The sequence below is a fragment of the Anoplopoma fimbria genome, chromosome 14 (genome assembly GCF_027596085.1).
Source record: "Anoplopoma fimbria isolate UVic2021 breed Golden Eagle Sablefish chromosome 14, Afim_UVic_2022, whole genome shotgun sequence".
Lineage (NCBI taxonomy): Eukaryota > Metazoa > Chordata > Actinopteri > Perciformes > Anoplopomatidae > Anoplopoma > Anoplopoma fimbria.
Window position 1 is genome coordinate 2,014,843 of NC_072462.1, and position 20,036 is coordinate 2,034,878.

General features: G+C 37.5%; 1 protein-coding gene across 1 annotated transcript in view; it reads right to left on the bottom strand.

The window, feature by feature from the left end:
- Nucleotides 1-574: 574 nt before the first annotated feature.
- The window catches only part of rasgrf2a (Ras protein-specific guanine nucleotide-releasing factor 2a), a 36,456-nt gene continuing 16,994 nt past the window's right edge, over nt 575-20,036 (bottom strand). Inside the window, exons 4-29 of the mRNA XM_054612336.1 lie at nt 19,597-19,686; nt 19,267-19,520; nt 19,099-19,178; nt 17,921-18,114; nt 16,267-16,376; nt 16,069-16,187; nt 15,052-15,215; nt 14,899-14,965; nt 14,407-14,543; nt 14,234-14,316; nt 13,408-13,656; nt 12,535-12,627; nt 11,916-12,430; nt 9,737-9,862; nt 9,538-9,648; nt 8,888-8,994; nt 7,155-7,267; nt 6,365-6,425; nt 6,241-6,270; nt 5,976-6,079; nt 5,073-5,157; nt 4,226-4,423; nt 4,059-4,138; nt 3,847-3,964; nt 2,921-2,989; nt 575-2,826 (exon numbers count right to left, since the gene is read on the bottom strand). Of these exons, the coding sequence (XP_054468311.1) occupies nt 2,731-2,826; nt 2,921-2,989; nt 3,847-3,964; nt 4,059-4,138; nt 4,226-4,423; nt 5,073-5,157; nt 5,976-6,079; nt 6,241-6,270; nt 6,365-6,425; nt 7,155-7,267; nt 8,888-8,994; nt 9,538-9,648; nt 9,737-9,862; nt 11,916-12,430; nt 12,535-12,627; nt 13,408-13,656; nt 14,234-14,316; nt 14,407-14,543; nt 14,899-14,965; nt 15,052-15,215; nt 16,069-16,187; nt 16,267-16,376; nt 17,921-18,114; nt 19,099-19,178; nt 19,267-19,520; nt 19,597-19,686 (3,453 nt within the window). The 3' untranslated portion in view covers nt 575-2,730. The remainder of the gene's footprint in view (nt 2,827-2,920; nt 2,990-3,846; nt 3,965-4,058; nt 4,139-4,225; nt 4,424-5,072; nt 5,158-5,975; nt 6,080-6,240; nt 6,271-6,364; nt 6,426-7,154; nt 7,268-8,887; nt 8,995-9,537; nt 9,649-9,736; nt 9,863-11,915; nt 12,431-12,534; nt 12,628-13,407; nt 13,657-14,233; nt 14,317-14,406; nt 14,544-14,898; nt 14,966-15,051; nt 15,216-16,068; nt 16,188-16,266; nt 16,377-17,920; nt 18,115-19,098; nt 19,179-19,266; nt 19,521-19,596; nt 19,687-20,036) is intronic.

A 20,036-nucleotide genomic window follows, 5' to 3' on the forward strand; every position in this document is an offset into this window, starting at 1 on the left:
CCTCAGTAAACATTGTAAACATGAGTTTATGGTCTCAATCTCTAGTTTCAAGTCTTCTTCAATACAGCATGATGTTCATTTAGTAAATGATGCTCCATTTAGAGTCAAACAGACCATAAAGCAGGGGATGCTTTAGGGCGGGGCTACACACTGATTGACAGGTCTCTGTATTTGGTTGTTTTCTGTATTTGTTTAATCGTTTCTGTATTTACACCATGTTTTGTATTTGGTTCTTTATTTCAAGAATTTTCCTGTATTTACAGCGCATTTCTGAATTAACTTGTGTTTTCTGAACTTGTGATGCATGGTTGTGTTGTCTTTATTAGAGGTGCGTTTCTATATTTGGTTGTGTTAGATAACTTGTGGTGCATAGCTTTGTGTTTTTCTGTATGTGGTTGTACTTTATGAACTTGCGATGACTTTCTGTTTTTGGTTGTGTTTTCTGTGTTTGGGGTCCATTTCTGTATTTATTGTTTAGCTTGTTTTCTTTAGTTACTGTGCGTTGAGTTAATCATATCTTCCTCTAACCACCATAAAGACTATTTTCAGCTACATTATAATTCACATTTTCTGCTTTTATTGTGTGTAAATATCTGTACATTACACAGAAAAATGCATGGAAAAATACAACAGCAAAGCTGGAATTACAAAGTATACAGAAATGTAAGAAAAGCAAGGGATTTATATACTAATGTAATTAAGCTTTTTGAAGATTCAGGAATGTGCCAAAATAAATGAATAAGCCTAATAAAACTCAATAACAGTCAACTGTACGGATTTAAGCAATCTCAAAAACAGAAGGGACATCATGCTATAAACAAGTTCACTGACATTCTTTCCAAATCAATAGCGCAAAGATATAACTATTTTACTAACACGGTCAACAAGGTTTAAATATGAATATGATTAAAAGATCACATTGACAAGGAACTAATAATAATAATAATAATAATAATAAAAGTAATTTAACCTTAGTTTAACACCTTTTAGGCTGATCCTCTTGAAAAAGAGAATGAAGATTATTCAAAAATGTACAAAATCACTTATGCAGAAACGCGTTTTGATTGTCAAGCAAGGTAAATAAAACCATATTTTCAGATTTGGAATGTGTGTAAACCACAAAGACTTTGCTGTAACATGCAAATACAATACAACACCAACTGCAACAACATAAACCTTTAGAATTAACAGATGAGCAAAGATATAAAAATGCTTCTTTGAGCATCAACGTCAACAAGAAACGGACGAGTAAGTATTCAGGTAGATAAAATATTTGAACTGTTCTCCATTTGTTTAGGAAACCCATTGTGTCTTTACACAAAGATATCATACACAAGGCTGGACAACCAACTGGGAAAAAGCTGGAAAGTTTCCCCAGACCCGTACATCCTCTAGGGGCCCAAACTGCTTGAGGTTCACTGTGTGGAAACTGGTTTTTGGAAATTTAATTTTACAATTGGGGGCTTTGAGATACTTTGCAAATTGATCTTCTGTGTTGAAGGCAGTTGGCATCTTGTTTTAAAACCCTGAATACATTTGCTGACATTGTCCATCACTGGGACCACGAATAGATTTGAGTTGAATTGAAGTTCAACATTTTCTCTTTTTTAGCTCTGTTTTTGGTCCCCACCAACTCCTGAGGGGAAAATATCCTCTTTAGCGACTAAATGCAGTAGATTTATCAGAGCTTTTTTGCTGAAAATGACTGCCTGCTGCAGAATTATTTTTATAAGAATATTCTTTTTTTGCAGGTCTCAATACTTTTATATTAACAATGGGTCCAATGACTATGTATAATGTGAAAAGTTCATTGGTTGTAATAAAAAAACAACACGGCGACAGCCATAATCCAAGATGGCGACGGCGAAATCGAAAAACTCAAGGCTTCCAAGCGGCAGTTCACAAACCAACTGGTGACGTCAACACGACCACGTCCACTTCTTATATACTTATGTCTACGGCGAAAAAGTTTTAAAGACCCACTGTATGTTGCAAACACCCAAAGTTAGAGAATAACTTGTTAAGAGAGTGAAGCATTTAGCAGCTAAAGTCAGATATTTCCTGCTGGAGTTGGTGGAAATTAACTACAATGTTCCTTGTTTGCTGGATGTGTAACAGGCAACTTTTTGAGAACCCCATATCATCTTCATGTGATGATAATATAAGCGTTGTGTTTAAAGCTCGTTTTGCTACCCCCCCAAAAAAGTTGAATTATCAACTTCCATCCCGTGCCTATGCATTACATATACATTGGTGCATATTTCTGAATTAATTTGGAAACTACCACACAGCAAACCTTTAGGGCCCCCGGGACCCGAAGCGGGTTAATCCGGCAATGATCATACTGTAAATAATAATGTAAAATTGACCTGACAATGTTTAAGTGAGAGACTACAGAGGCATATTGTTTGGTATTTACAATGTGGTAGCAGCATCTGGTTACTTTCTAGTGCAATGTTTAGTAACTAACATGGTCATTTCTACAGTCATAACTGTACAACAGCACGGCAGAGTTGTGTATGTTGTGCAGTTCATTCTGATTACTAAATATACACATTGGATATATTTATACAACAAGGCACGTTATCTCCTGAGTTTCCGAAGCACAATAACTGGTGGTGTTTCATGAAACAACCCCTGCTTTATTAATTAAGAGAGAATCTCAAGTTGCGTCCATGATTGATATTGTAAAATATATACATCATGTTTGTGTATGAAATTGAGTTATAATTAGCCAGGTGGTACTCGGGGTTCGATCTTTAACGAGAGCTCGTAGAGGGTATCTTCATCCATCACTAGCGTCTTGTCCAGGAGGAACTGAGTCACCTGGAGGGAGACGGGACAGACACAATATTTCGTGTTAATAGTTTAATAATTATCACTTTCATGTTGCACAAATAATGCATTTTATTAGACACACCTTGGGTTGGTGCTCTATCCTGTAAGGTGCTTGCTGGAACTGACGGATCTCCCGGATAATATGAGAAATCTGAGAAAGCAGAGACAGAGTTAACAGATAACTTAGTCAACTGACCGTTAGCTAAACACTGCTCCCCTGTTAATTTAGCTATTACTGTCAAGCTAACGGGATAACGGAGGTAGATCATTTTTAGTAAAATGTGTAGTTTTTAAATCATGCATCATTCACCTGAGGCGGACACAATCAGATTCCTATTTCTAGCCAAAGACTATTAATTCTACTGTTGTTGCAGACAGATTTTAACAGCTATAGATAACTAGATAATGAAGCTCATTTCTGCTGATTTGAGTTGTTTTAAAGTCGCGTAAAATAAGTCTTGTTTTGATTCCCGACAGACGTAGACCCAAACGCTAACTTTCCAACGGTTTAACCAGCTATAGATAACAAGCTAATTAAGCTAATTTCCATTTTTTTTAATGTCTCCAATTAACTCGTTCTAAAACAAGAATCCTGTAAAATAAATTGAGTCATTTTTGGGATTTGTTTTCAAAAATATATTTAAATGTTTTCTTAAAAAACAATTCCAGAAAAGGGCACAATAGAGCTGGTAATGGTAGCAACCGACAGTCAGACAATGGGGATATTCAGCAATATATCATTTATTTTAACCCCACAAACTAATGTAACACTAGTCGGTTAATTATGTGTTTGTTTGTCTTTGAAGTAGTCTTTGGTTACTAATATAGGAAGCTAGTTAGCCTGAGAAACGACGATTGCAGTTAAGGTTGGAACGGAAAAACCCCCAAGTCAATTCCTTACAATTTGGCCGTTGTTGGTTTTGGTTTTGGAGGGACTTTTGTTCATGTGAGGGGTTTAGCAAACAGGTAACTGGGTAAGAACGTGATCAGGAGAATACAACATCTAACCATCCTCATCTTGGAGAAGTTAACGAGGCCCTCCTCCGTGAAGTTTGGCGTTCCCTCCTCAATGAAAGCCAGGTCGGTGAGGTACATGCCCAGGTATGGGACACATGGAGGGTTACAGCTGCCCACACATACACAGAAAACAAACATTAGATTATTTGTTTAATAACTGGATTTAAACACCTATTTCTTCTCTTCTAACTACCATTATTTACTTTTTTAGCGTCTCTCTGAGATTCTTGAACCTCCCTTCTGATGAAACCGTCTTCTGCAGCCGGTCCATGAGTGCCTTTGTCTTAAAAACAACAACAACAAAGAATCATAAATGTTTTATGCAGAGAGTAGCTTTTATTTTCGAATAACTCGTTTAATTAATTCCAACCTGTTTGCAGACTTTTGCCCACGTCTTCTTCAGCCTGTAGATGGCGCTGCGGTTGAGGGCGGAGGTGATCTCCAGCACGCCGTTGTAGTTGTTGAGGCAGCGGCAGATGTCGGCCACCGCGAGCCACTTTTCTATGGAGTTGGCCCTGGAGCCTACATCAGTGTGGGTCATGATCTGAGACGCCACCAGGTTACTCATCTGTTCAGTTATGGAAAAAATTAAAACAATTATTCTTCATCTTGTCGGTTTATTAGGTAGTTAAATTAACCAAAGTATAATATTCTTATATACTTAATACTAAGTATAAGACAAAGTATAACTTTTTTATGTTGCACACTGAGAGTTGTTTTTTTATATTTATTCTACCCTCATTTGATACAAACAAGATTGACAACACTTTTCGGTATAATGCTGCCAAAAAAAAGTCTCCAAAATGAACATTATAACCTTTGATGTAGAGCTGCAACTAATTATTCTTTTCATGTCAATTAATCTGCTAATTGTTATTTGATTTTATTGATCTTGACCCATTTGTCTACAACATATCACAATTAAAAAAAATGGTAATTTCCCAAAATGAAAGTTAACATATCAAACCGTCCAATTACGAAACATATCCCAACCTATCCATCTCCTATGAAAGTCCAACAACACGTGTCAATTTCTGCTTGTTACATGCAAACAGTCTTTTCAAAATAAACTTCTGTCTTCACAGGAAACTACCTACTACAACCTACTACGTTACCTGGGCTAGAATAACCACAGAAGTTACGTGATTGATAAATAACCATTCATTTCTGGTTTCATACGAATTGATTTTGTGGTATATAAACAGATTTGGTCTTACGTCATTAAAGTGCTGGCTGGTCTTCATGATGTATGGAGTCCTCTCCGACTTGTCGACCTTCATCCAGCCCTGACCGAGGAACTCCCTGCAGGAACACAAAACAGTCTCCAGTCTATTTACAGTGGTGGAAGGTAACAGAAATGTGTAACCGGCAAAATCTCATAAACCCACCTCCAAAATGTTGAGGCGGAATTCTAATTAACTGTAAACTCATTTCTCATATTCATGGACTACTTTATTACCTTTAAAAAATGCTGTAAAGAAAGTCAAGTATTTATGCCATATAAAGAAACAAAGGTTGAATATCCTGGAAACTATTTTATTTGGCTGCAAAATATTTACTCAAACAAACATTTTTAAGACCTCCTGTTTCTAAAGCATTTAAAAAAGAATTGGCTTTCTTTGTAAAATCCTTTAATATGTAAATAGTGCTTTTATAAATGAACTATTTGTGAACAGTCACGTCTGAAAAGCTCTAATCATATGCGCCAACTTACATAAATTCAGAGGTGCACGACCAATCCTACTTAAATTTTACATCACAAACAACCATCTACATTAAATGATTGTTAGGTTGTATTTTTTTTATTCTAAAATGATTCAGTCCATTTTGAGAACTATTGGGATATTGTAAGTATTTGTTCAAAACCAAAAAATATTTAAAATAATCTTAAATTGCAATTTCTTCTGATGAACCATAGTGAGAATACATTTTTAGTAGTAAAAATAAAATGAAAAAATAATAAAAAAATGTCTGACATAGTGTATTATGGTGGGCCTCATTTGCCATACGATACTTCTCTTGTACAATTTGTTGTTTCAAAAAACATTGGGACTGCAGAATATTATATAATATAATACATGCAGTACAATAATGAATATTGTACTGCATGAAGTACTCACTCGTAGGGAATACCCCTGAACACGATGTGATCCAGTAGTGTGATCTGTTCTGCCAGCTCCATCGCTGAGAGAGACTCAAAGCACTCGGCTTTAGGGCTCTCCGCCTGCAAACAGTGGTACAGAACTTTAAAAACAAAGAAAAACTGATTCAAACAACTGCAGTACTAGTACACTAACTAAACTCCTCATACTGGGAATTTACCACAATACAGAGTAACTACTGTACAGCTGCTGGTTTTCTCTCAGGGGGTTACTTTATTCTTACCACAATGAAGTGAAGTAGAGGACAGCTTTTCTGGAAATTAAATTATTTAAACAATTGCTTAAAAATGTACAGAGTACACTAAAAACGTAAGTACTTTATGGTACTAAAAGGTGGTGATACTCACCATCTGTAATATGTCTTCTATCTTCAGTTGAGCATCATCTTGTTCTTCTTGAGAAAGGGCACTGAAGAGCAAAACAGACATGTGTTCATAGTACTACTACTGCAGTAGTGGTGGAGTACTCATTTGTGGAAGTAAATGTAGTACTTTTACTCCACTACACCTCAGAGGTAAATATCGTACTTTTTACTCTACTATACATCACAGAGGTAAATATTGTACTTTTTTTTTTAACTTGTAGTAGAGTATTTTCACAGTGTGGTACTTTTACTGCAGTAAAGAATCTGAACACTTCTTCCACTACTGCTCTACTGTAGTAGTGTTGGTATTCTGTGTTTTTGGTCATAAATATTATGTATATTTGAACATCACATAACCTGCATGTGCACTACATGCTCATCTTCATGACTCATAAAATGTATTTCACACATTTATCTAAATATTTACAGCGGGTAAAATAAGTATTGAACACGTCACCATTTTTCTCAGTAAATATATTTCTAAAGGTGCTATTGTATATATATATATATATATATATTTTTCCCTGTGTCATTCCATTTTATTACACATAACTTAATTTCTGAACTTATTTGTTTGGTTTTCTTTGTATGTATGGGTTACTTGGGTTGTTAACGACATATGGTGAAAATTTCATGTCAATAGCACCTTTAGAAATATATTTACTGAGAAAAATGGTGACGTGTTCAATACTTCTTTTACCCACTGTATATGAATCATAAATAAAAACAGTTCATTCGATCCCACTTTCTGTAACTCTTTACTGACTTTCTACCTTAATATGTTGGACGTTGCTTTCCTCTCTTGTGGCAGCAGGTCTGGATCTCGTAGAACTTCTTCCAACAGACAGATCACCCCCATCTTCAGCTCGCTGTTCATGTCAAAGTCCTGATGGAGGAAACCATTTATACACATTTATCTCAGTTACAGCTAATATTCAAGGTATTACATGTCTGCAGGAAGACTGACTGGAGCAGTCTGAGGTCTAGTTTTGTCTCATTAAAGTCCATTATATGATTATTCAAACACGTGTTACTTGAAATAAAAAATATTCCCTACATAAAAACTATGCAGAGTCTATTTCTTCAATTGTTTTACATCAAACTGTCCCACATTTACGTCGGTGTATCTGTAGTCATGAGAAGGTCGCCCTCTAGAGGACGTTTACATTAGGTGGTTTCATTTCACTTTTGCTTTAAGAGGTATAATCACAAACTGTCCTTAAAGAAAAATACAAAAATAAAATTAAAAATGTATAAACTTGTTAACCAAAGCCTTTTTCTTTAACACTTAATAAATGTTTATCATTTTATTCTATTGTTTTTTTATATTGTTCTGTTGTATCTTTGATCAAACTGTTGCTCAAGAATTGAAGTTCTATCTTATCTTTTTTTTCTCTTATGAAACTGATGCAAAGAAGATTTGGAGGGATAAACTATTTTTTTTTGCAGGACAATAAAGCTATATTTGATTTTAAACAAAGTCTTTCATCGGTTTTTATTTATCTTAAAGACTAATATCAATGATTTTGATACTATACAAACTTGTTGATATTCATGGTTGTCTGATTTCGCCCACATGAACCCAGAACTGAGTTCAAATCAATAGGACCAATTCATAAAATAATAAACGTTCACCTTTCAGGCCACAGACATCCAGGTACAAAAATAGCATCTTATATAATCTTAAAAGAAAACGATAGTCCTCTTCGTGTCCTCCCATGGGGGGGGGCTGACCTTTCTTCATGCCTCCTGGAGGGAGAAAAGACACGCAGAGCAAAGAGCAGCTCCGTCGGGGAAAAAAGAGACAAAACAACAGACTCCTTCAGGTGGACTCAGAGTCCTCCAGGTGTGTGAAGAATACTTGTGGACCAGGGATCTTTAGGATTGTATAGATACAACTATTTTGATACGCTTATATATTATATTTTCTATTGTTTTATTTATCTATTTTTTTCATCTATTTATCTATTTTTTTTTAATTATTTTTTTAATTTATTTATCTATATATATATTTATTTGTTTGTTTATTTATTTATCTATTTTATTGAGTAAAAAAGTATAAGTATAAAACAAGTTCCGACAAGTACATGAACACATATACGATCCAAGAAATTAGTTCAGTTGAAGTTTCACAGAATTTTTGTCACGTGACTGTTGGTCTCAGGCGAGTCAATCATGGCTTTCTAGTTGCATTGAGGAGCTCAGAATTTAATGTTTTTTACAGAACCTGTTTAAAGCAAACGTTTTTTTGGATGAAATTTTAAATGAGACATGTAGAATAAAATGTTTTTGATGAAATATCACAATTTAAAGCTTTGTTTTCGTTGCGTTTTCTGATAGAAGCGTTTGTCACACATGATGTGTTCAAGGACCGCCTGAAGATGAAAATCTGACTATTAGGATAGTACACATCGGTACACATCCCTTATTGTGGACAGAATGAAGTGATCCTGCTAATAAAGTCTGTAATGAATTAAAGAGACTCAGGATTTGTCCTCTGACTCACCTGTGAGTGTTTGGAGACCCAGTGTCGCAGCACGTTCAGAACTCTGTTGGTCGCCGCTCGCCGGATGATGAATTCTTTGTCACAGACTTTGTCAGAATTAGTAAAACCTAGGAGGAAATTAATCAATAAAATGTAAGATAAGCACAATATTTTAAATCAGAATCAGAAACGGTTTGCACATAAAAGGAATTTGGCTTGGAGAACGGTGTGTGACAATAGTATAATAAATAAAAAATAACAATGTGAAATTTACATTAGAATATGAAAAACAAACAAATTAAGAGTATGTTAAAATAAGTATGTTATTAAAGTGTCAAGTGTATATTTAAAGTGAAGACTTGAGCCCCGATCTTAGGTTTTACTTAAATAAAAGTATTAATACCACAGCGTAGAAATACTGTGTTACATATATATTATTACAGTTTTATTTGAAACTGTAATAATATATTTAAATTTAATATTCTGTTTTATTCATTTGAATCTGCAAAGTAACTAAAGCTTTAGAATAAACATAGTGCAGTGAAACTACAATATTTCCCTCTGAGATGCAGTGGAGTAGAAGTATTAAGTAGCATAAAATACTGTAGTATAAAATTGTACTACAGTACTTGAATAAATGTATTTTCCACCACAGACATGAGCGATTTGACCCTCACGTGTTGCTGTACTCACTCGGGAGCTGCTGTGACCGGCGGCTGCGGTGGCGATGGCAAACGCAGAGGCCGGAGACATCGTGCAGCGAGAGTTCTCCCCCGGAGAGACTGCCAGAAACCAGAGACATTTAAAAAATATATAATATATGAAGTACCATAAGTGTACTTCTGTGTGTGTTTGTACATCATGTCGTACCTCCAGACTGTCTGTAGCGGAGATGCCTCGGCGTTGAAGGAGAGCGGCAGGGAGACATGTCGCCCGGCTCGCTGCCGACTGGTGTTTCAGGGAAGAACTTATCCAGAGAAACTGACTCCAGGACAGCTGTTAGGAAGAAAAGAGATGTCAAACATCTGTAACGTGATGGAAGAACATTTATGTTTTCTTATTCTTTTACTGCTTTCTGTGAGGTTTGCTCGTCAGCCAGTGGTGGAGAGAGTATTCAGCTCCTTTACTGAAGTAAAAGTACTCATACCAGCATGTGAAAATACTCCACTACATGTAAAAGTCCTGCATTGAAAATGTAATCAGTAAAACATAGTTAAAGTATTCAAACTGGAACTGTTTTAATGTTATACATAGCTATACTATATAATATATACACACATATATATGTATATATACACACACAAACATATATACACACACACACACATATATACACACACACGTACACACATATAAACACACACACATATATATATACACATAAACATATATATACATATAAACACACACACATACATATATACACATATACATATATATACATATATACACATATACATGCAGTACCAGTCAAAAGTTTGGACACACCTTCTCATTCATTGGTTTTTCTTTATTTTTATTCTTTTCTACATTGTAGATTAATATTGAAGACATCCAAACTATGAAGGAACACATATGGAATTATGTGGTAAACAAACAAATGCTCAACAAACCAGAATATGTTTTATATTTTACATTCTTCAAAGTAGTTGAATGAGAAGGTGTGTCCAAACTTTTGACTGGTACTGTACATATATACACATATACATACATATATACATATTTACACACACATATATATATACATATATATATATATATATATATATATATATATATATACACACACACACACACACACACATATATATATATATATAGATTAGCTGGAGTACATTTTTTATTATTAACATTATTACTAATAAATTCATGTTCATTTTTTACGTTCATAATGATAACTTATGTACAGTGGCTTTGGAGGGAGGTCTGAATGCACGAGAAACTAGATTTGATCATTTGAATAATAAATGTCCCAAAAATGTGCCGTTAAAGTCTGCCTCACCTGTTTGTGTGTGTGGGAGTAAAATATAAAATACAACACATGTATTTGTAATAAAATATAAAAATAATCTGCAATATAACCTTTGAATGAGCGTGCATGTTTGTCTTTTGGGTCCTGAGCTGCTGTATTTCATTATTGGAGCTCTTCTCAATAAGTCATTTTTCCACCTAAGAGCTTTTTTTGTTCGTCTTTTCAGAGATTTTTTTCATTTTTTTATAGTGAACAGTCTGTCTGCTGGAGCCAGATGGTGATCCGAGAGCACGATTATGCCTCCGTTGGGTAACGGTGACCCAGTTATGTCTCTGATTCCCTCAAGTTTGGGTCAGTGATGTGTCGGATTAAAGTATGATATTAGCAAATAAAATAAATCATATTCATACAGAGCTCGATGTAAGAAGAGCTCTTTGTTTTGTTTTTTTAAACAGGCCCTGTTTATGTTATGATATTTTCCGGGTGCATATTTTTTATCTCCAGTTACAGTTACAAGATGTTTACATGCGTTAATGCCCATAATCCTCCTTGTTTTTCTCATCATTCTGTCCTGCAGCACCTCTTCTCACCCTCTCTCTGAAACGCTCCGTTGTAGCTCCTCCCTCCAGAAAGCAAAGTCTGCTCTGATTGGTCAGCTAGCCCGCTCTTTTGTGATTGGTCAACGTTTCACATTTCAAAAAACTCTTCAGCTCTGTCTCTCTCTTTTGTTCTTTGAGGGCCAAACCAGCCGGAAGAAGTTTTACGTCACTTCTGTAACATTGTGACCTCATAAATTTACATTATGATCTCATAAAGTTACATTATGATCTCATAAGGTTACATTGTGACCTCATAAAGTTACATTATGACCTCATAAAGTTACATTGTGACCTCATAAAGGTACAGAAGTGAAGGAGAGAATTCAACGGAGCCGTTTCAGGAGCTCGGGAGCCTCTGAGGGGGAGGGTAACTCCTTTTAGGCGTGGACTTCAGGTTTTACACTCTACGGACCTTTTACATGTACAAAATATATATAACACACTAAAGGAGAGGGAAAAAGTGGAAAAGCATACACACCTCTGCGGATGCTGCGCCTCAGCTTCCCACAGAAGGCGTCGATGCGAGGAAGCTCCCCGCTCACGTCCTCCCCTACAGATGGGCTCAGCTCAGGGGAGGCGGGGCCACGGCTGAGGTCCAGTGCGGCCTTGGTGGAGACGGGGGTCGGCGACGGGGGGGACAACCCGGAGGCCTGGGGGAGGATGGGGGAGCGAGGGCCGGTGGGCGGCGGCGAGGAGAAACCAGAGGAGAAGGGCCTGGTGGAGGTGGGAGGAGGGGAGCAGATGGAGGGGCTGTGGGTGGAGGTGGGGGAGCTGGCCGCGGAGGAGGTCGGCGTGGTGGAGAGGTCCAGGGCTCCGGCTTTACCTCCGATGGGGGAGTTGAGGGAGAGCTTGCGGCAGTGGACGGGGAGGAGGTGCGGGAGGGGATGATGAGAGGAGGGGGAGGAGAACTTGCGGCAAAGCCTCGGGGATTTATTGTTTAACGGATCCGTACCCCATGAACCCTGGTTGGTGGCGAAGAAGAGCTCCAGAGACCTGAGGAGGAAGAAGAAGAAGAAGAAGAAGAGGAGGAGGAGTTTATGTGAAGCTCCGCCTCCAATCAGCTGACTGAACTCTAACTTCTCCACTGTTGTATTTACTTGGACTGATCCAGAGCAAGCTGAGTGATCTTCAGACTGTAGTCAGGACAGAGGGACATGATGGACAGACGGTCACATGAATGCTGCTCGATCCTGGGACAGTGACAGGAGGAGGAGGAGGAGGAGGAGGGGGGGAGGAGGGGGAGGAACACAAGGGGAGGAGGAGGAGGAGGAGGAAGAGGTGGAAGAAGAGGTGGAGGAGGAAGAGGAGGAAGAGGAGGGGGAGGAGGAAGAGGAGGAAGAGGTGGAGGAGGAGGAGGAGGGGGGGGAGGACGACAGGGTGATGGATGAAGAAAGGAAGAACATAAGAACAGGTGGAGATGAAATGATGGATGAGTGAGTCTGTTTCGTGAGACGAGAGGGTAGAACACTGAAAACATTTAGATGAGACACAAAGGTGAAAAGGATAAAACATTAAACTGGATATCACCATTTATTAATACGTTTTAAGGTTACATATGATAATGAGTGAAAACTATTAACTAATGATTATTTTCATTAAGGATTAATCTGATGATTATTTTCTCTATTAATCGATTGATTGTTTGTTTTGTAAAAATAGTGAAAATAAATATTTGTCACAATTACCCAACGTGACACCTTCACAATGTTTGTTTAGCCCAAACTTTAACCTTATTACTGATAAATTAAAAAGATTAACATTATTACTAATAAATAAACGTCATATTTTATAAACTCTTCATATGTTGTGTGTGTAAAAATCTTAATCTGTAAACTAACTAAAGCTGTCAGATAAATTTGGTGAAAAAAAAAAGACTAAAGTAAAGCACACGTACCTCAAATTTGTACTTAAGTACAATACTTGTGTATTTGCATTCTAGCTCAGTCAGAACTTTAGAGTGTGATTCGTACCTCACAGGTATGGAGGTGAACGGCTTCTTGTAGATGTCGGCCAGCTTGTCGATGACGACGGCGGCGGTGGTGAAGATCCTGTAGGTGTGCAGGAAGGTGTTCAGGAAGTCGATGGAGAGGAACCGCAGATCCGTCAGCCGCTCCAGAAGCCGCTCCACGCTGGCGTACCGGATCTGAGGGACCTTACAGGAGTTTAACGTTTTGCTGAAGCAAATGTCGACGTCGTCTTTGTGCAGTCGGGCGTCAGATCTCAAGGAAACAAAAAAGAGATGTTCGGTTATAGAATAATATTTAGTTTTTCTCATCGACCAAAATGTGTAAATCTGTGTCTTAATAACAAGTAAGTTTCCTAAAACAGTATTACCGCTGAACAGACCCGTTGTATTTTAATGCATAGTAGTAATATCTGATGTATTTATACCAACAGTTTCTATTATTACATTATAAAAACACTTTTATGTTACCTTTAAAACAGACAATTTTATAACACAAATTTTAAGATTCTATCATGATTTTTTTTGTATTCTTAATTATATCTTTACGCTATTGCACTGTGGTTGCTGTTATACACTAATCAAGTTCCTTGTACGTGCAAACATATTTGGCATAAAAAGTTTCTGATTTCTGTTTGTTTGTAGCAACATTTCCCCTCAATATTCAGTCACATTATACTAGTTAACTTGTTTTAACAGTATGCAGACGATGTGGCCATATATATTATAAACAGTATATGACGATGAGACAAAATGATGGGACAAAAATACATGGAGATTATCAACCTTCACTGTTATAATGTAAATAAAATCAAAAAATCCTGGTTTCTTACTTGATCATGTGCGGCACAGAAACTTTGGAGTTCTCCTCAAACACGCTGGTCATCAGGCCGTTACATCGGATATTATCAATGCACTGAAACAAGAGATTTGGTGACACGTTCAGTCCTCTTTAATCTCCACATTAGAGAGATCTTTATCAGCTTTAAGGAACAGTCAGGCCCACCTGGCTGATATCGCTGGTCCAGGCAGCCTTTTCCTGGCGAGAGGGAGCCAATAGGACGACAGAGAAGGGCTGACCGTCCGGAGGCTCCACCACGACCTTGAACTCCAGGTGGTTGAAGCCTTGACCTGCTGCGTTGTCTGCAGGTGTGAACAAGGCGATCAACGCCTCAGTTAACAGCAAATGTTGACGTTTAGCTAAGAGACATGATAATTAGGGGTGTAACAATATGTTTATTATTATAAGGTGTATTTCAACCGTTCGGTTTGGTATGTGCCATCCTTTAAATCAAGAGAGAAGTAGAGTCATTTTCACATAGGCTTCTATACAACCAGAGGAGTCGGCCCTGATGGACAGTTAAGATGATGCAAGTTTTAAGATACGCCTTTCACTACTGGCACACATGGAAAACACAAATTCTTAATAATTTTCAAAATGAACCGTATCTTTTGTGTATCGTTACACCCCTAATTATTACGTATGGAAGATACTCACAGTCCTCATCGTTGGCGTCTAGTTCTTCGATGAGAGTGCACTCTATCAGAGACAACGTGCCGCCTTGCTGTTGAGGGAGGAAAAGAGTTTTAGTAAAGTGATTAAATCCAATGCATTTGGATCAAATCTATCTGTGGACAGGTGAGGCTGCACCTTCAGCAGGTGGAGCTTCCCTCCAGATGTTCGTGTGCAGATGAGGAAGTGCTTGGTGAACAGGAAACACTGGCGCTCTCCTTCCTTCCTCAGAGAGAGTGAACCCAGACGGACCTTACTGAGCATCCCACGCTCACTGCTGGACGGCAGCTGGATGAGGGAGCCTGTTCACCGAGACACAGTCAGGAAAACGCTGCTAAATATCTGTATGCTACGGTTATTGACACGCAAATGCTCTTTTTCAAAGCCAGTCCCTACCAGGTGTTATATTACCCAACATGACTTGACCGACACCATGAAGCTCTTTGGCACAAAGTAAACACAATTACCCAAAGTGACATCTTCATAATGTTTGTTTAACCCAAACCTCAAAATGATTACTGATACATTAATAATATTAATACTATTACTAATATGCAATATCAATAGTATAACTTAGACCGTAACATTATTAAAATGATTACTGACACTTTAACATTATTACTAAGAAGTTAACGTTATAAATATTATTACTTTAACTATATTAACATTAACATAAAGTATATGACGCCCAGGTTGAGAATTTTTTTACACACTTGTTTCCACTCTTAATTGAAATGTACTAAGGCCTATTAAAATCCTTTTAAACTATAAAGTAAAAAGTAATTTTCTTCCGTATATCTTTTCCTATAATTCCTTTTCTAAATAAAGAAAAGAAACGTGAATATAACTATAAAATTATAACTATAATATAATAACTGTAAATATAACTATAAAATTGTAAGACATGTAGGGAAGTTTTTTAAATAGGCGCTGTGCTCATTTATGCAGATGTGAAGAGTGGTTCATGTGGATTTTCTTCATGTGACAATTATGAGATTACAATTAAATTTGCCAACTTGTTGCTTTTGCAAAGTCCTTCACAATGACTGTTTACTTATTGAGGTGTTATTTAAAACTGAATGTTGACATGATAAACTATAGAAATATAATTGTTCTGAATATGATTTGGCAGCAGGTGTTTAGGAGGAAGCTCACCTTGTCTGACGAAGGTCTGACTGGTGTCCAACAGGATGTCACATCCCTCTACGATCATCCTCTCTATGGCCAGATTCTTCCTGATGTTCTCCGTGTCGCTCACCTCATCATGCATCATCCTGACAACACCAACAATCATCATCATCATCATCTCCATCTATATATATATATATATCTGTGAAATGTGCACACGCTCACTTCGACAGCTCCTCCAGTTTGGATTTGGCGAACTCCAGACTTTTGCGCTCCACATGTTCATGAGGAGTGTGAGCCAGCAGCTCGTGAAGAGTGATGATGTATCGAGGAATCTGGAATATAAAAGGAGAAAAAACACGGCATCACATGTCTGGAAATGAAAATACAGTTTATTTATTTTAATTTATTTATTTGATAGGGAAAGAGTATGTGAATGAACATCAGTATAAAATACAAGATGTAAACATGTAAAAAAGCTCATTTACATCCATAGTCCGATAGCAGGTGACTAAAACAGAGACCTAACAGGTGATAATATATAAGGTGCAGTAGTGGAAGAAGTATTCAGATCCTTTACTGCAGTAAAAGTAATAATACAACTCTGTGAAAATACTCCACTGCAAGTAAAACAACTTTACTTAAGTAAAAGTATCAGAAAATTGACTCTGAGATGTTGAGAAGTAAAAAGTACAATATGTACCTCTGAGATGAAGTACTTCAGTGTGTGTATGTAGTAGTAGTATTTTGTTGTTGCGCTATATGTATTGAATAACAGTAAATTCCCGCAGCTACTAAAGTAGACACTCTTATTTTGAAGGGGGGAAGTGGAGTGGGAGTTTTATTTTGACTTCCATGGGGGGGCTTCCTCTTGGGAAGGTACGCACTTTATCACTCTTCTGACTTTTATTAGTTTTAAGTTGTAAATAACATCAGAAGTTAGTGTACATGTTATATAATGTTGTTTTAATGATTTCATGTTAGTTTGTTGTGTATTTGTGTAAACCTGCATGTGATGAAGAGGTGTGTCTGCTGTAAACCTGCATGTGATGAAGAGGTGTGTCTGCTGTAAACCTGCATGTGATGAAGAGGTGTGTCTGCTGTAAACCTGCATGTGATGAAGAGGTGTGTCTGCTGTAAACCTGCATGTGATGAAGAGGTGTGTCTGCTGTAAACCTGCATGTGATGAAGAGGTGTGTCTGCTGTAAACCTGCATGTGATGAAGAGGTGTGTCTGCTGTAAACCTGCATGTGATGAAGAGGTGTGTCTGCTGTAAACCTGCATGTGATGAAGGTACTGCTGTCATGTGATGATGCTTAAACCTGCATGTGAACATTGTGTTTGTTAGCTGAAACTGTCAGCATGCTTAGTGAACATTGTGTTTGTTAGCTGAAAGCTAAGTAACACATGTATACTGTACAGGCGATGAGCAAGCAGCCACTTCATCCAGACATTGTTTTGTTTCCACAGTAGCAGGTATGTGAGTTTATGTATGTCTTGTTGTATTATTTTCTTAATGTCCAACACGTACGTTAGATTGTTTAATCTATGTAAAGTGTATTGTATTTACTTTATTTAATCTTATTTATGTTAATTACTTTATTTAGTTTTAGTGATAATTAATGTATATATGTTCATTGAGGGAAGGCGATGAGCAAGCAGCCACTTCATCCAGACATTGTTTTGTTTCCACAGTAGCAGGTATCATATATATGCTGGAGGTCAGTGTGGAAGACAAACTCTGAAAAGCCTGTTATCGGTTTAGCTGTTGCTGGACAGACAATAAAAACAATTGTAAAGATGTATTCGAAGTGTGTCTTGAAAATACATTCACAACGCAGAAGTAAAGACACTACATGTACTGGGTAGTGTGTTCTACCTGGAACATGGGATATGTGAGGAACGTCTCCAGCATCCGTCCCTCACAGGCGGCGTTGGACTCGTACTGTTTCAGCAGTTTGTCAAAGTCTCGGTTCTGCTTACAGTTTGCCAGAACCTGCAGACTGTACTGATGGTTCCGAACGAACTCCTGGTAGATGTTCAGCATCGGCAGCAGGATGTCGAACAGGTCGGCTGGTGTGAGAAGAGAAAACACAACGAATACACTGAACATGAGATTAAAGGTCATAATGAAGCAGTAATGTTTGTTTTGTTATAAATTATATTAAGATAATGTTTTCACTGTTTAATGTACTTTAAATTTGAGCATTTGACATTAAGAAAACTCTCTTTGGTGGTGTGTTTAAAGACCCTCAGATTATTTAAGTCTGACAAGTATTGCAAACACAAACCACAAGCAAAAAAATTCACTCAACTGCCAAATGAATTGTGGTTAAGGACGGCACAAATTCAGCACAGCATGTAAAATATGATTATTCACAGGTGAAATGTCAGACTCAGTGTTGTCAAACACACCTGGGTAGTTTATTGTCCTTAAACTGTCAGCACTGAGTTTATTAAAAACACCATGTTTCTGTGACAAATACGATGAAAGTCAATGTGTGCAGAAACGCAAATATCTCAACTATTATATGATGGATTGTTATGTTATTTAGTGAAGACATTCAGAGGATGAATCCGGCTGACTTTGGTGACCCTCTGATTTTCCCTCTACCGCCACCATCAGGTCCAACATTAGTATTTAGCTCAAAAGCATCACTGCTACACAAAATAAACACAATATGAATACACAATAAACAGGAATGACCATATTAGGACTGAGGAGGAGTGACGTATAGACACCGTGTACGTCTCTGGTGTCGACCTGTCAATCAGTGTGTAGCCCCGCCCTAAAGCATCCCCTGCTTTATGGTCTGTTTGACTCTAAATGGAGCATCATTTACTAAATGAACATCATGCTGTATTGAAGAAGACTTGAAACTAGAGATTGAGACCATAAACTCATGTTTACAATGTTTACTGAGGGAATAAATCAAGAGAGAAGTAGAGTCATTTTCTCATAGACTTCTACACAACCAGAGGAGTCGCCCCCTGGTGGACACTAGAGAGAATGCAGCTTTAACACATGAAGCATTGATTTCACTCTGCAGAACTCACCCAGAACTAACGTGGGCCAGTTGGCGATCCGAGCTTGGAGACCCTGATGGAAGATCTCGTGAAGAAACATAATGGTCTCACTGGAGAAGGAGAGACATTTTCACTGTAACTAAAAACAGGAAGGTAAAATAATCTTTATCCAGAGTAATAAAACAAAAAAAGAGATACCTGTTGAGGAATATGGTGCTGACGTCGTCGTGGCTGATGGGAGGCTTCTTGGAGCTGGCCGCCATGCGGAGCGGCCGCAGGAAGCAGTTGACCAGGATGGAGAGCTGGTGGACGTACTCCGTCTCCGCCTCCACCATGTTGAAGACGATCTGGTTCCTCTTCCTCATGCTCTCGGCGTGCGGCGAGCTGATGTAGTCTTGGACGATGATCTTCCATTTCCTCCGGCAGAGCCAGCCGCGCATGAAGCTCTGAACCTGAACGACCACGGATCAGCATACGTTCATTTGTTCTTCTGTTTTTTTGTTATGTGACAACAAAACAAATATTTACCTTTTTGATCTTTTTAATATCGGGGTCTTCCTCCTCCTGGTTGTTCTGGTAAGGAAGCATCCTCTCCTTGGTTTTGTTCACAACGATAATCTGCCACAAAATACCAACACATAGAGGTTAAAATATTCATTAAACCACTTCAAAGGACAAAAAACTAACTATCTGAGTGCATGCATGTGTGTATATGTGTGTTTGTGTGTGTGTTTGTGTGTTTTTATGTGTGTGTTTATGTGTGTTTACGTGTGTTTACGTGTGTTTATGTGTTTATATGTGTGTTTACGTGTGTTTTGATGTGTGTTTACATGTGTTTATGTGTTTTTATGTGTGTTTTTATGTGTTTTTATGTGTTTTTATGTGTTTTTCTGTGTGTTTTATGTGTTTTTCTGTGTTTTTGTGTTTTTCTGTGTGTTTTTATTTGTGTTTTGATGTGTTTTTATGTG